Below are 14,294 nucleotides of genomic sequence, written 5' to 3' on the forward strand. Positions count from 1 at the left end.
CCAATTCACAGATTGTCAAAAACGGCTCACTCACATAAAATCAGTTGTTTAAGATTATTTAATAAATTACCACATTGTGCATGGTCCACTCCTTTAAGTAATTTTTAAAGAAAAATGTGTGATTGGTTAATAGAAAATCCATTTTATAATACCTCTGAATTCTTAGAAATGCGTAATGTTAGTATTAAGTTTTAATAAAAGGTGTATGTTCATTTAGCCTTAGTAATATTAAGTACTAAATTATTATCAGTTGACGAAGCCTATTTCATTGTATATGGTCAATGGCAAACAAAGATTCTTGATGCTAAATCACTAAATGTCAACCCATGTATACCTTTATCAATTTTGCTTTTAACACCTTCTGCAGACTGAAAATGAGTTCTTCAATACAGTTTTCACTTTTGGGAAGAAAATGAAGTCACAAGGGACCAGATCTTGAGAGTATGGGGGATGTTCAAGAACTGGAAAACATTTGTCAGTGAAAAATGTCTTCAAAAAGGGCATTGTGAGCAGGTACATCGTCCTGATGCAGGGACCAACTATAAATACACTTTTCTCTCGTTCACTTTGCCATGCAAAATTTCTCTTACAGTCTCTTCATCAATGACACCCGCCGGTGGGTGGAATATGCAGATGAAGAATACACCCACGATATCTCCTGCCTGTCATAAAATGTGAATAAAAGGGACGACCAAAGAATGATATATTTGGAACCACGAGACAATCTGTGATTAGTACCATTATGCAATGAACACCATGGGTTGACTTCACATACAGTTAGTACTACTACATGTGACTGGTTGTGCTCCCTCTTAGAGCAGTAATCACTACTACCTGAAGAACATGTACCACTACTGCCTCCAGCTGGGTCTGTGATTGGTATCATCGAGGGAGGATTATTATGGGAGTAGTACCATTATATGAAGAACACCATGGGTCTGTGTTGCCAGTGGATGGTGCCATAATGTGCGATACACCATGGATGTATATTGCTTATGATAAGTACCATTATGTGAGCAACACCATGAGTATACACCGCCTGTGGTGTGTACCACTATGCGAGCAACACCATGAGAATATGTGGCCTGTAATTAGAACCACTATATGAGGAACACCACAGATCTAGCCAGTGTCTGTCATTAGTACCTCTGTGTGAGGAACACCATGCGTCTACGTTGGTTGTGAGTAGTGTCCTTATGTAAGGAACCTCGTGGACCTGCATTGCTTGTGAGTAATACCCTTATGTGAGGAAAACCATAGGTCTGCATTGCCTGCGAGTGCCATTATGTGCAACATACCCTGGGACTACATTACTTGTAATAATTAGTACTACCATGTGAGGAACACCTCAATTCTTCGTTACCTGTGATTAGTACACTTATAGGAGAAACATCATGGTTCTACTTTACCAGTGATGAGTATTATTACGATGGGCCGATGACTTGGATTTTGAACCCCTTTGGACAATAAACATCATCCCAGAAAATAAGGAATTGTGAATTGCACACACTGGTTGTTTTGGATTCATGGTCTTTTTTTTTCATCATTCGTGTTAGATTCTGGTCAGTGGATACATTTTGAAGTTTTAATTATCGTGTCATTTCGTTGCACCTCATATAATTTGGGGCCAATGACCTAGCTGTTAGGCCCCTCTAAACAACAAACATCATCTTCATCAATATTCACCATATCTGTTATCATCCCGATACTCGGTCGTTGATCTGTAATATCACTAATTTTATGAATGTTTCCATCTGCTTTTTATGCGATTGAATGACCCAGATGTTCTTCCACCTACTCTCAACTCTTCATTGAACTGCACCAGACCCCCCCGAAGATTAACACACTGGAATAGGTTGTAAAAATCCAAAGGAAAGAAATCGTAGTATCACTTGACTTACAGCAGACAAATAAACAGCCTGAAGTCAGAATCGTTGGACCTTACCACGGAACATCCAACAATTTGAACAATCTTACAAATGAACAAAAATAGTTGGTAATGCTCCAGGTTTATTGACTATTGACAAAATTGAAAAGCAAAAGAATGCAGTCAGGAGGGAAGAAAATTAATAAGATACAAATGTAACATACAATTGGGTTAAATGATATTAACAATAAGTACTCACAAATATCCATACAAGAACTAGGCAGACACATATCATATCCACCGTTAGGACATTAGATGAATAGTACACTGGCTCCTCATTTTTTTTATCAAGAACGTGAATTCCATTTTGCCTCCTCTCGTGAGATACAATTAGCGTTGCAGCAGATCTTTCTTGTGCTACATGACTTCTTTACTGAGTACGTCTCATAATTATACTTTCATAATAATCTTGAGCTTACAGGTCATGAACCACCCAATGAAAAAAAAGCATTCCTTTGCCCTAAGAGGAAATGACATAAAGTAATGAACAGAAAGGGGTGGGGGCAAGGAGAGGAACAGAAAATAAAACAAGATGGAGGCACGTGGAAATAAAATAGTTTGCCCTTCTATATTGGTGTCCGGTGCAAGCAAAGAAATCTAAACATACTCACAAAAGAGGAACCAAAGTCAAATGAAAATTAAAATGAGAAACAAAAAGGAAGAAGTGGTCAGACAGAAAGCAAAATATACCCCAAACACTCGGTTGATGCCTTCGTTCAAGCAGTGTGGCAAGAAAAAGGAATTCTCAATGTCCCCAAACAACTAATCAAATTTTCATTTCTCACATTAAATCCAGGAAAAGTTCACGCAGCGAAGCAAATAGTTATCACAATCATGTCTTCTCCCGAAAATATAAATTTCCTTTCCTTAACATTGCCTGAAAAAACGCCAGAACTCAGCCTGCAGACCATCTTTTGTTGCATTTTGCAAAAACTCTTAAGGAATCACTTGCAACATATACAATCAAAAATCCTTACCTTCATTTTTGTCTGGCTGTGTAACCAAAATAAATAAAATAAAATAAACAAGCAAACACTCAACCAGACAACATCCATTAACTACTCTCTGCAGTATGTCAGGAAGGGCCTAACATTCAACTGCATTACTATCATAAAAGATATTTACAGCCCTGAGAGAAAACAAGTCATGAGCAAAAATAATGGGAAGAACACCAAAATTAAAATCATCTTCCATTTCCTAGCAGATAATGGAAAACTAGTAAGGCAAACATAACAATCTCCATCACCAAATAAAAGATTGAGGTAGGCTTTGCTTTCATCCAGAAATTTTTAATCACATAATGGTAAAAGTAGTTAATAATAATTACTTACAGGACCGCTCAAGAAGTATTTGAAAACACTTTGTAAAAGTCGCAAAAATCGTAGTCAAGGTTACTGTATGTAATGATAAATTAACTTATTGAGATACAATAAATTAAGCTTGACAAATCTGGCCATGTTCCTCCTAGACATCTCGTAGAGTCCCCACAGAAACAATAATAGACAAAGAAATCAAGAAAGACACATCACAACACACAAGAAGTGAGCTCCTGCAACCTCGCAGCTAATGTAGGAACTACTTAAGACCTTGATATTTACACTTAATGATTTATACAGAGTACACTCATTTGAAGGCATAGCCTTGAAAATAAGACATTGAGTTACCAGAAGGATTGGCTCACTGTTTACCTCAAACTGAGCTTGAAAGCAGATCAACAAAAACTGGAAGTCAAAACCACCAGCACAGCATTCCTGTCACCTCATGGTCAACAACTTCCTTTCTTAATCTCCACTGCCTCTACACCCGTTGAAGGCAGAAAAACTTTTCATTCATTAAAAACCTCACCTCGTATATAACTCCGATGTTGTGCATTGTACATCTTTTTCATATTGATGAAAATTATTTCATTCAGTTCTTTAATAGAAATTAAGTTTTACATGTACAGCTTTATGGAGATATTTCCTAAGTATCTTATAGGAGAAACATTAATTGTAGAATTGTAGAAAAATTAATTGTAGAATTCACTCAGAAGTTACAGAAGCACAGGTCTATGCTAAAAGAATGGAATGTGGTACTGTTACAATGGTATCCTGTTGGCAGATAGAAAAAATCTTGGGACAGTAACAATTTTTCAATATACCAAGCGAGTTGGATATGCAGTTCAGGTCACATAGCTGTGAGATTGCATTCGGGAGATGGTGGGTTAAAGTCCCACCATCCTGAAGATGGTTTTCCACGGTTTCCCATTTTCACACCAGGCAAATGCTGGGGCTCTACCGTAATTAAGATCATGACTCAATATTTCCTATCCTAACTCTCTCCCATACTTGTGTGACATTAAACCATTGATGAAAGGAACATAATTTTTTTTCAGTATATATTTTGCCATGGTTTCAATCAGATAAAGATTTCTTGAATGGCAGGCAGAGTGAACAAGAGTTGTATTTGTTATGTTCTTACTTAGGGTAGGATGGATAAGATAGTCTAACTTTGAACACCAAAATAGATTTTATGCCACCAGCAAATTTCTGATGCATGAAAGTGCCTTGCTAACCTTCCTGTATTTAACATGATTAATTTGTTGGCTCTAAGGTTCAACTGATTGTTAGGCTAAATTAATGTCTCTAGCCTTCAACTATGTTGTTATGCCCAGAGTACATGTCAAGGAGATTAGCTTGATGTTACATATTTGTTACATAAGCAGAGACCTCTACAATTCAAATTTGTCTACAGACATTCGTTCATTTACATTTACATGCCTAACAAGGACTGTGTTGTGTGCTATGGTTTTCTCGAAGAACAGTCTTATTCTGGTCTCTCCTCTAGTGATCTGGAAATATATTGAGAACATATTACCCTCTACATTTTCTTCCTTTTCTCCCTATGCAGGAATATCACTAATTTCCAACACTTCCATTCTCTAGTGCTTGCCGATCAGCTCATACTACTCCCTCCATCCCTACCTCTCTCCCTCCCTTCTGTAAGCCACATTATTGTTGATCATGCCCCATTGAATGCCAGATTGTTTGTAGAGTTACTTCCCCAAACTGCCAACCGAGCAAAAGTATAATCTCACCACTCCCGTAGCTTCTGTATTTGTTAAAATCATTATGCACTATTTTTCAATATATTTCTTTTGAGAGCTTCTAAGCTTGATTTAACTTTCAATGAAATTATATTTATTACTAGTATTGGAAGTTATGACACGGAAAAGATCTAATCACAGTGATATTTGTTTCAGGGTAATGATTTTGAGTCCTATGCAGTATAGATAACTTTAGTTTTCCTATTGAATTTTTGAGTGCAAATCCTTTGAAATTGGTATTTATTTCTGTTTGTTTCAGTGCATTTTCAATGAACATCCCAAATTTACCCATCCAAATTTTAGCCGTCACAGACAGTGGAGGAGCAAATGCATTCTTCAGTAGTGATTTAAGCCATCTTCTGATAACAGAAGGGAATGCTACAGCAGATCGACTGCAGGCTCATTTCATGACATCTACTTCTTCTTGTCAGCAGAAGAGTAAGTTTCTGAATGCATTATTTCTCTCTTCTGTGTTCTTGGTCATTTTTTTAAAATTCATTAAGTGCCCTTTTTTTGGTTACTGTTCAAAATTGTTTACTTTTTTTTTTATGAAGTGAAGACAGGGTATGTGGAAAATTGTGAGCAGTTTCTTACATGTTAATGAAGCAAGTTTTGCTAATTAAAAATAGGGTTATTCATTACAAATTGCAAAACATAACTTGTTAAACACATTTGCCTCACATTGAATATCTCTTCTCCTTTATGGTTTACCCCTGTGTGTTTTTACACGAGAACGATGTGACTTATGTATATTTAGTTCACCTGACACTTAAACATAAAATCCTTTAGTTGCCGTATTTTGTATGGTTTACATCTCTGCTTCGTACCCAGAGATCTTAGGATTGACTCTCATTTTGTTAAAGAATTTTAGTTCTGCTCTGAGGGTTGGAACAGAATTTGCTTAGCCCTGTTAGGTCAGCCAAGAATGAGTTAGCTGGAAAATTTATAATGTCCAATAACGGACCATTATATTGGTATTATAAATTTACTCATTCAGGACAAACATTTTAGGTTCCCTGTGGGAATCAACATCTACATCATTTGATGGCCAGGCAGGCATCTATTTTTGGAAATGAGAAATAGCTCTCATGGTGCATTGGCACTGCTGGTGGCTTCAAATAGCCTATGCAGTGGCCTCCACGGTATGCACTAGCCTTGCGTCTTGGGTGGTGTGCTCAGTCCCAACTGACGAGCCTAACTTAGCACACGAGGGCGAAACGCAGGCAGCCAAGAATGAGTTAGCTGGAAAATTTATAATGTCCAATAACGGACCATTATATTGGTATTATAAATTTACTCATTCAGGACAAACATTTTAGGTTCCCTGTGGGAATCAACATCTACATCATTTGATGGCCAGGCAGGCATCTATTTTTGGAAATGAGAAATAGCTCTCATAGTGCATTGGCACTGCTGGTGGCTTCAAATAGCCTATGCAGTGGCCTCCACGGTATGCACTAGCCTTGCGTCTTGGGTGGTGTGCTCAGTCCCAACTGACGAGCCTAACTTAGCACACGAGGGCGAAACGCAGGCAGCCAAGAATGAGTTAGCTGGAAAATTTATAATGTCCAATAACGGACCATTATATTGGTATTATAAATTTACTCATTCAGGACAAACATTTTAGGTTCCCTGTGGGAATCAACATCTACATCAGCTGGGGGGTTGTCGGAAGTAGGCAGCAAACTTGTTTAGCAAAGCCAAACAATATGGTTGAGGTGGTTTTCACACTGACCATGTGGAACTCTGAAGTAATACCAATATAATTGGTCCATTATTGGACATTATAAATTTTCTGGCTAACTCATTTCTGGTTGCCAGCGTTTCGCCCCAGTGTGCTAAGTTGGGCTCATCAGTTGGTAAATAGCACACCTACCAAGGCGTATGGCTAGTGCATACTGTGGAGGCTACTGCGTAGGCTACTTGGAGCCACCAGCAGTGCCAGTGCACTATGAGAGACTTGGTTCCATTTTCAAAAATTGATGCCTGCCTGCCCAAGGTCCAAGGCTCAAAGTAGGATTTCTAGAAATCATTTTAGCTTAGTTTTTAACCTGAATACTAAGTACCTAGCCCAAAGTAGGTTCAATGTTAATTTTATTAATAATAATGATATGCGTGGATCCTTTTTCTCCTTGTATATGAATCAGTATTAAAAGCAAAGTCATCTCCGTACAGGCCATGAAGGCCCTTGGAGGAGTGGAAAGTAAAGGCTTCCACTACTATCTGTAACCTTGGCACTTGATGGGGTAGAGAGGTTAGCTCTACGCCCGGTTGCCTTTGCCCCCAGGAATTAACCTGGTACTCATTTTTGGTGTAGGCTGAGTGAACCTCAGGGCCATGTGCACCTCCGGAAGTGTAAATCATGTATTTTAAATTTTACGAATTTGTGACGGGCATTCAAACCCACGTCTTTTTGGGCGAACCAAGCACACCTTTACAGTCTAGGCCAGGCAGCCCCTATATGAATCTGTATTGATTTACTATATGGTAAGAATTCATGATGTAGTAGGCACTATTTAATCCAGCACGTTCAGGACCACAGCTATGCCAGATTAGCAATTCTAAGTTCTAAGTTTGTTATTCTAGGAATTGCAGGCTATGAAGTTAAACATAGAATACAAAATTTAATTCAAACATTGAATATTTAACTGAATGCTCTTGTATTAATAAACACTTAGAACTAAAGAAAAATTAATAGAGTACTGTGATATTTAAAACAAGTTGTAATAAGCTGCCCTATGGCAAGAAAAGATGCTTACGAGCAGTACTGTTAAAAAAAGTCTCTGAGATAACGTTGCTTCTGTGATTGGGATTGCTTCAAAAAAATTGTTACGGATTATACCCAAATTTATGAGTTCTGCTGAGTTATAGGTTGTGTTGAATTTGGCAGATTTCTTCAACCACCACGGCTCTCTTTTATCATCAGATTCTACCTTCCGAACATGGGCATTTTTGTAATCTGTTAGTCACTCTGTTCTTCAACCGCTGCCGCACCTTTTTTATTTACTGGGCAAGTTGGCTGTGCGGTTAGACGTGCGTAGCTGTGAGCTTTCATCCGGGAGAAGGTGGGTTCGAACCCCGTTGTTGGCAGCCCTGAAGATGGTTTTCCATGGTTTCTCATTTTCACACCAGACCAGGCAAATGTTGGGATTGCACCTTAATTAAGGCATGGTCACTTCGTTCCCATTCCTAGGCCTTTCCTATCCCATTGTCGCCATAAAACCTATCTGTGTCAGTGCAACGTAAAGCAGATTTAAAAAAAAAAACCTGTGTTTTCAATACAGTCTGTAACTTTCGCAGTGGGTACATCTGTGAAAGAGTTATTTGGTACAGCTTCTACCCAATCTAGCACTATATTTTGACCATCACTGGTGTTGTTCGGCTCTTGATCAACATCTCTTTCATTACGCCAAAGTTTGCACGAGCTTCACTGTTGAGTCACTTCTTGTACTCAATCCCATGCCAAGGCAGTTGTATCTTTTACTTTAAACTGTTTTTGGAACACTCTTCTACGAAAACACTCAAATCACACCTTGATGCAACGACTGAATCACAGAATTGACATTAGGCGATACATAAACTAGAAATATATTTCTGGAAACCAAATCAAAAGCAGGAGGATGAGCAGTACAGTTATATACCACAAAAAGCACTCTGCTGTCTTCTGTCATTCCATGTTTCTGAATGTTTTCCTTTACTCCTGGTAAAAATGATGGAAAAAAACAGTCCTTAAACAAATGTTCTCTCATCTGTGCATTACTGTGCATATCATATTGTATAGGTAAGTTTAAGGTTCCCTTTTAAGCTCTAGGTTTTTTTGTATTTACTAATCATGGCAAGTGTCAGCTGACGGTCACCAGAAACATTTGCACACAACAAAACCGTCAATCTGTCTTTATTTTTCTTGAACCCTGTAGCAAGTTTTTCATCACCACCTGCCAGATGAGAAGACATTGGTAAATGACGCCATGAAAGGCCAGTTTCACTGACCTTGTAAACTTGACAAAGTGTTAAGTCTCATCATAAAACAAGGCTGCTAGAAATGTCTTACCGGGCAAGTTGGCTGTGCGCGTAGAGGCGCGCGGCTGTGAGCTTGCATCTGGGAGATAGTAGGTTCGAATCCCACTATCGGTAGCCCTGAAGATGGTTTTCCGTGGTTTCCCATTTTCACACCAGGCAAATGCTGGGGCTGTACCTTAATTAAGGCCACGGCTGCTTCCTTCCAACTCCTAGGCCTTTCCTATCCCATCGTCGCCATAAGACCTATCTGTGTTGGTGCGATGTAAAGCCCCTACCAAAAACAAAAGAAATGTCTTTGTACGTATTCTTCAGTGGGGTTTTTATCAGCAGATCTGCTTTCTCCAGTCACATCCAACCTCTGGATTCTATTTTGAATTTTAAATTTCTGAAGCCAATTGTCAGAAAACACACAAGCATGTGCATGTTATATAGTCAGATCATGATGAAACTGATTTCCTCTTTTGATGATTATAGACCCAGTCACAGGTTTTTCCCTCTGATCGTTTTGCACTAAACCAAGTGTAAGTATAAGAAATAAATTGACAAGAGGATCCACCTTTTTAATACAATATATCAAGTAAATAATATTACATCAGTCTTGGGACTAGTTTCAGTCGCTTACTGGCCATCCTCAGCCAACTAAAAATAAACAGATTATGTGATAACTAAAACATATGTATACCAGATAATGTTGCAGGAATAATTATAACATTAAAATACATATAACAACCAAAATTATGGTTATGATCCTCTTGTCGTAATAGGATGTCTTTAAGTTGACTTAGGATCTTGGGCAAGGAAGTAAATCTGGAAATGATATCCAGAATTAGGAATGAATAAACATACAGAAAAGAAATTAAAAAGGAGAAAAAATATTTATGAGACTCACCTCTAATGTCTGATGTAGAACAAGCACTGACTTGCTGGAGGGGGCAGGCAAGCCATGTAAACAAAGGAGTGGATAGGGAACAAGCACTGACTTGTTGTAGGAAGCAGGCAGTGTAAACAAAGGAGTAGATAGGGAGAGGAGGTGGTAAAGAAAGGGTAGGGGACAGAAGAAGGTGAGAAGTGGTGTCTAAGGAGGGGCTGAAGGATGCAGAAAGAAAGGCTGCTGCTGAGAAGGGAATTTAAAGAGATTATAAAAGAAAGAATCATTGTTATCTAAGACATGATTACAAAAGACGGGAATTAAAAGGTCGAATAAAACGTTCGATTTCTTGATCTACACCAAGTCAGGTGTCAGGTGTTTATAGACTCGGTTGTAATCATTGTAACGCATCTTACGTCGGCAAATCAGTGATGCTAAACATAACTTCACTAATATCAACCAAGACATGAAAATTCTCAAAGTTATACAAAAAGGTCCCCTGCTCAAAATTACAGAAAATTGTCTTATCAATCTGGAACAGTTTTTCAATCCTAACCTCACTCTAAATGAAATTTCAGAGAAATCAAACGTTTTATTTGATCTTTTAATTCCCTTCTTTAGTAATCATGTCTCAGATAAAAGGAATTCTTTCTTTTATAATTTCTTTAAATTCCTTTAAATTCCTCTCTCAGCAGCAGTCTTTCTTTCCGCATCCTTCAGCCCCACCTTAGACACCCCTTTTCTTCTTCTCAACTCCCCTCCCGCCCCTCCCCCTTCCCTTCTTTACTCCCCCCCCCCCGCTCCTCTGCCTATCTACTCCTTTGTTTACATGGCCTGCTTCCTACGAGAAGTCAGTATTTCTTCCCTATCCACTCCTTTGTTTACATGGCTTGCCTGCTTCCTCCAGCAAGTTAGTGCTTGTTCTACATCAGACATTAGAGGTGAGTCTCATAAATAATTTTTGTCCTTTTAAATTTATTTTCTGTATGTTTATTCATTCCTAATTCTGGCTAGCATTTCCAGACTTCTTTACCTGAGGTTCTAAGTCAACTTAATGACTAAACCAAGTGTACAAGGCACTATCAAGAATTTCAAGTTGAGGTGTCTTTAGTGTGTGTCTTGATTCTGTATTGTTTGCTGTTACTGTTTGAGCAGCAAACATCTAAAGTTCTTCATTTAGTTTTTCTATATTACAAATTGTCGAAGCCACGATCCCCCTACGCTGGCTTAGCAGGGGGAGAGGTGATACTCCCGCGTGGCACATCGCAGGTGGCGGATAGGGGTCCTAACCGGCTTGCCGGCGGACTTGAGGGAAATAAAATACCTCTCGCGGACCAAACACACAACCCCCCCTGTGGGTGGGGGACACAGATGAAGAATACACCCACGGTATCCGCTGCCTGTCATAAGAGGTGATTAAAAGGGGCGACCAAGGGATGACTTTATTAAAACCATGAAATTACTTGTAATATTTACCACCACGCGGGGAACACCATGGGTCGCTTTTACTTGTGCGTAACCACTTTGTTAGGTACCAAATAGGTTTGTGATTAGTATCAATAGAGTACGTTGCTGGCTTCTACAGTACCTGTGATTCTTACCCCGATGTGCGCGACACCATGTTTCTGCCTTGCCTGTGCTTAGCAGTACTCACTATGTGAGGAACATCGCGGAATAGTGCGGGTCCCTGTGGTTAGACCACTTATGTGAGAAACGCCATAGGTTTGCGCTGCCAGTATAGGTTTGCGTTGCCTGTAAATAGTGCCACAGTGTGCGAAACACCATCGGTACGTGTTACATGTGCGAATTTCATTACCTGTGAGTGGTGCCATACTACCATAATACTCCTGGAACTTCCACCATAATACCACCCCAATTCACACATCGCTGTGTAGTGCTTGGTGTGTGATACACATTAGCTGGTGAGTACAGAGCAGGGTTACTATGACCTAGGCCTAATGCTGTGAAGGCTGATAAGCTACTGGTGGAACAATAATGTAAACAATGCATGCTACTAAAACCTTAGGTGGTAAACAGCACAACAAAGTCAAATGTAGGCATGACTTACCGAGCAGTATTAAATCAGGCTCGGAGCTTAACATCAATATCATGGGTTAAGGTCCAGTGTGCAAGACAAGGGGGTATAATGTCGTTGGTCGTGCTCAAATTTGTCACGCGGTTGGTCGTGGGTGAGTGAAGCGTTCACCATTGGAATTATTGTAGTTATGTTTATTTATCTCTCTTGTTTTGTTATATTGTATCTGTGATTTTATTTTCTCAGGTTAGGGCTATATTTATTAGAGGGCAGGAAGAAAAACATTAAAATAGGATAATTTACTTAGAGATTACACAAAAAGGAAGTGTGCAAACTGTACGGAATGTACAGAAAACAACACGGTTCAACCCGGAAGAAGAACTAAATAGTCTTGCTTTTATTTGCAGCGAATACTCAGAGAAACTTTTATTGTGCCAAGAGCGCATTATTGGTGAAGGTCTATTGTTGCAAGACTGGTTACAACGAATTCAAATATGATGTAATGTGTATGAACGGTGGCGACCAAAATCGACCATAGTCCATTTTTGGTCAAAAACTAGTTAGTATTGCCATTGTATAGCTTTTGTTTTGTATGTTGAACTAATGATTACATATGGTGATGGCTAATAACGATCAGAGTTGTATTTGGCTCATGCTTCAGAATTGAAATTTAAGACTGTAAGTGTGTTGATAGTGAGTTGTAGTAGCACAAAAACTCACCTCTGCTCTTTTAAACATTACAGCTAGAGGCCAGACCATTGACAGCCTGATTAATGAGCGTCCTCATCATCATAAACATTGTTGTAAAGAGGATTGCCTAAATACTCTGCCGGAGGTTAGAAATGATCTTTACTCTCCTAGCATAATGTAACAAATTGAGGTTATTTACCAGGCGATGAAGGTAGATGCCACAGGAAAACATTTCAAAGAATACTGCGAGCGGACCTCAAGTTGATTCGTCTCATTTATTATTGTGATGCTGAGAACTCCCCAATTTCAGTCCACACATCAGAATTTGAATCTTCCATTGCACAGCTAAACCAACAGGACCCATGGATGTACCTGAGCATATAGTATTGACATTTAACAGTCGGTAAATTGGCCAAAATACTTTCAGAATTCATACTGTTTTGCTTATTATTGCTTTTTAAATTCTTTTGTCAATAGTTTACCCTCTAAGTAGATTTTATTTGGAAATTTTATTTATTTGTTAACACTTTTCATATAATCATACAGATCTTTACCATATTCATATAAACTCTTGTATCTTTCTGCATAATCTGGAAACTTCTCTAAATAAATCTGATCTCATAACCAGAAGTAATATTTACCTTCCATATTATTTCCTGATGAAGGATTGTAAGAGGAGGAGTGTGAACATGAAGAGTTAGTATTTATTCAAGGGTGTAATGTTGCAGCTGCATTTTATACTCCATTTTTTAAAGAAGTTTGGGAAAAGAAACCTGAAATTGAGCAAGCTTTTCACATGGAGGAACCAATCAACCTGAATGACTCTGGGGAAGGAACTCTGGAACGTCCTTCACGCCATCCTGTACCTCCACCAAGACATGAAAGCTATCATATTAAGGCTACAGAATCAAATGAAGGGTAAGTTTCGTAATTAAATAAGATAATTGTTAGATCATATTGTATATGTTGCCTGTAATTATTATGTCAGTTGCTATTCATTTTCCAGTAGTAAAAATAATATTTCCTTACCCTCTATTACTCATTTTTGAGACTGAAAGCACCAACTTGGCTGGAAACAATTATAAGCTTATCAGTTGGTACTGAGAATCTCTTTTTCAGTTGTATCAACATTAATCATTTATTGCTAATTTCTCTTCTGTAGTCTTTATATACTACATTCTCTCTGCAATCTCTCTATATCCAGTTAACTGGGTGAATAGCACACTTGATTATGTGCTCACTCTTGTGCTTAAAATTTAGGGGGTGCCGGGCTGAGTGGCTCAGACGTTTGAGGCGCTGGCCTTCTGACCCCAACTTGGCAGGTTCGATCCTGGCTCACTCCGGTGGTATTTGAAGGTGCTCAAATACGTCACCCTCGTGTTGGTAGATTTACTGGCACCTTAAAGAAATCCTGTGGAACTAAATTCAAGCACCTCAGCGTCTCTGAAAACCGTAAAAGTAGTTAGTGGGACGTAAAGCAAATATTATTATTATTATTATTATTATTATTATTATTATTATTATTATTATTATTATTATTATTAATCAAATCAAAATCTCTTTATTTGCAAATGAGGTGTCTACCTCAGTGGCAAATGGTACACTAAAATACATTATTGTCAAGCACTAAATATTGAATTAACAAGAGAAGAAAATTCTCCTATAATAC

General features: G+C 38.5%; 1 protein-coding gene across 5 annotated transcripts in view; it reads left to right on the top strand.

Moving 5' to 3' along the window:
* RhoGAPp190 (Rho GTPase-activating protein 190) overlaps positions 1-14,294 on the top strand; it is a 1,293,865-nt gene that overhangs the window by 548,624 nt on the left and 730,947 nt on the right. For all 5 annotated transcript variants that reach the window (XM_068226122.1, XM_068226123.1, XM_067140451.2 and 2 more), the window contains exons 16-17: positions 5,272-5,450; positions 13,354-13,543. In XM_068226122.1, coding sequence (XP_068082223.1) covers positions 5,272-5,450; positions 13,354-13,543 — 369 coding nt within the window. The remainder of the gene's footprint in view (positions 1-5,271; positions 5,451-13,353; positions 13,544-14,294) is intronic.

The sequence above is a fragment of the Anabrus simplex genome, chromosome 2 (assembly GCF_040414725.1).
Source record: "Anabrus simplex isolate iqAnaSimp1 chromosome 2, ASM4041472v1, whole genome shotgun sequence".
NCBI lineage: Eukaryota > Metazoa > Arthropoda > Insecta > Orthoptera > Tettigoniidae > Anabrus > Anabrus simplex.